This window comes from Brassica napus, chromosome A6, assembly GCF_020379485.1.
Source record: "Brassica napus cultivar Da-Ae chromosome A6, Da-Ae, whole genome shotgun sequence".
Taxonomy (NCBI): Eukaryota; Viridiplantae; Streptophyta; class Magnoliopsida; order Brassicales; family Brassicaceae; genus Brassica; species Brassica napus.
Window position 1 is genome coordinate 5,542,420 of NC_063439.1, and position 2,402 is coordinate 5,544,821.

Genomic DNA, 2,402 nt, shown 5'->3' on the forward strand with positions numbered 1-2,402 from the left:
TGAATCTATAAACTTGAATCATGTATTTTATGAGTTTAAATGAGTAAATAAACAATAATAATAATCTGGAGGAAAGTTTATACAAACCTTCAATTTTGTTTTTGTTGAGAAATCAAACATTAGAAATAGATGATTTAGAATTCAGTAAACCTCAAGAAAAACAAGACTCATATATGGTAGGTATAGTAGACCAAAAATAAGAAGCATAACCATTCAAAAACACTAACTTCTTTTAAATCCGCGCTTAGTGCGGGTTAAGAATCTAGTTGTAATTAAAATCTTATATTTTGCGATTTGTCTATGTTTATGCATGATACTTGACAACGTTCTGAAATTTGACAGACTCACATTTAAAAGAAAAAATGCAGACTCAGAATAACCAGCGGTGGTAGTCCAGTGGTGTTTGAGAGAAATAAATCCAATACGGCAAACCATGGTTAGAATCCCGCTGGCCACACGGATATGGACTATTGCTTTGCTTTCGGCTCATTTAAATGCCTAAAAAAGGGTCTATCTGTTGGCTGTACCTCCATCCGGGAGTTAGCTCTGTGTCTTTAATAAACTCGGGTTTAACCTTTTATTTAAAAAAAAATGCAGACTCAAAATATTGCTTCCAATTTTTTAAAAAGATATCTCATACAATCATTATATTATACAATAATAATCATAAGAGATTCATCGATCTTTATTTGTAACTCTTATTAGGGGAATACAATTTGGCAAACAAAAAAAAACTCTGATAAAAAAAAACTCTTATTAGGGGAAAACAAAACATCTTCGTGATTTGGATTTGTATGACACATGTTCTTGGAGCCACCACCCATATAGATTTTGATTTGAATGACAACCGCCTTACTGTATAAAGGTCTTATAATTATTTGAGGGTTATAAACTGGAAAGATTCGCCGTCATGCATGTTGTTGCTTAGCCTAATCTTCCTTAGTTCTCCATCGCTGATAGGCTTGTATAGACGTGGATGTTCAGCATCCACAAATTCACTTGGAGGCTCAACAACTTCATCCATTGGTATTAATAGGAAGGTGGAGATGGTAATCCTCATTTTTGCTTCTTTGCATTGCACTCTATGCTTCACATTGCACAGCCTCCCATTGCTCCATATCTTTTAAGAAAGTTTCAAAAACAAACATTAAAAACCGAGTTTTTGTGGTTTAAAGTCAAAACATTATTGAACTATTAGTGATGATTTTTTTCTCTCTTACCTTAGCCATGTCACCAAGGTTGACAGTAAGTGTGTTTGGCGAAGTGTTTATAGGAAAATAGGTTCCTGAAGAATGGTCCATGGCCTCAAGTCCACCAACATTGTCATCACCGTGAACAATTGTTAAAAATCCAGGATCCGTGTGTGTTATCAAACCATTTTTACCAACTGTTTCAGGATTGAAATGATATTTGCTAATCCGAAACTGGCTCGGCCATTCTTTGCATATATCGTGATCCGCTAATTCATAACTCTTTGCTAACATCCTTGTTAAATATTTTGCAAGACCATCCATAGCATTGCCATACTTCACCATGATCTCTCTACAACCAAAAAAAAAAAAGAAAACAAAAATCCGAGAACCATCAAGACATATAGGATCAATGATCCATCATAAACCGCGGATATTTATTTAACAAAACCATTGAACCGAAAAGCGGATTAGGTACAGATTACAAGAATTCTTGGAGGCAAAAAGAATAAAAACAAACAAACAAGAACAGAGACTAAGACCATCTCATATATATATATATATATAAACAAAGTAATTTTATAATAGAGATCTCTAACATATATTATATATAGTGTATTAATATATTTTAATATTTAAATTGAAAAATAGAGAAATATTATTTGCTATTTAAATATAGAGAAATTTTGTAAAAAAATGGTTTGAAGTAGATTTATTATATAGTTAAATATAGAGATGCACTAGAAATGTTCTAAACGACAGTCATATAATTAAGAGTGAAAAGCAAACGAACCTTTGTTCAGCAGAGGCCTCAAGTTTGTCACAAAAAGTGTTAATCGCTTGTGGAGAGGCGACGTCAAAAAGACCAAATGATTCATAAAGAGGATTTAACTCACTTCTAGGCTTGTAACCACTTGCTAGTATCACATCAGTGTTTCGTATTTTCACCTCGTGTGGACGTTCATGGAGATCTGTGACAGTCTTCTTCATCTCAGACAACAAAGACGAAGAAACTCCATGGTTGATCACCTTGAAACATCCCCATCTCTCACTCGCCTCACGTATCTGCTGGTTCAGCTTCTCATCCGGAACCCCTTTCAAGTCTATTGTCGGAATGACTTCGTTGAGATCAGCCATTATGTTTTCTCTCAGTAAGTATATGATAGGTTTTGTTTTCTTTGTCTTCAGGACAACCATTGCACAAACTTATAT

The 2,402-nt window shown here is 34.0% G+C and overlaps 1 protein-coding gene across 1 annotated transcript; it reads right to left on the bottom strand.

Annotated features, from left to right (window-relative positions):
- Positions 1 to 592: 592 nt before the first annotated feature.
- LOC106397198 (2-oxoglutarate-dependent dioxygenase DAO) lies at positions 593 to 2,402 on the bottom strand. The gene is made up of 3 exons (XM_013837775.3): positions 1,984 to 2,402; positions 1,221 to 1,542; positions 593 to 1,120 (listed from the first exon to the last, which is right to left on the bottom strand). Exons 1-3 carry the CDS (start codon positions 2,385 to 2,387, stop codon positions 875 to 877), a joined length of 972 nt encoding a protein of 323 aa, XP_013693229.2. The 5' UTR covers positions 2,388 to 2,402; the 3' UTR covers positions 593 to 874.

Bases quoted from the DNA above. Each gene is read 5' to 3' on its own strand.
- LOC106397198 (XM_013837775.3), bottom strand. From the start codon at position 2,387: ATGGTTGTCCTGAAGACAAAGAAAACAAAACCTATCATATACTTACTG. The intron at 1,543-1,983 runs GTTCGTTTGCTT...TTTTGGTTGTAG, and splicing joins GAGGCCTCTGCTGAACAAAG to AGAGATCATGGTGAAGTATG. The intron at 1,121-1,220 runs GTAAGAGAGAAA...CTTTCTTAAAAG, and splicing joins ACCTTGGTGACATGGCTAAG to ATATGGAGCAATGGGAGGCT.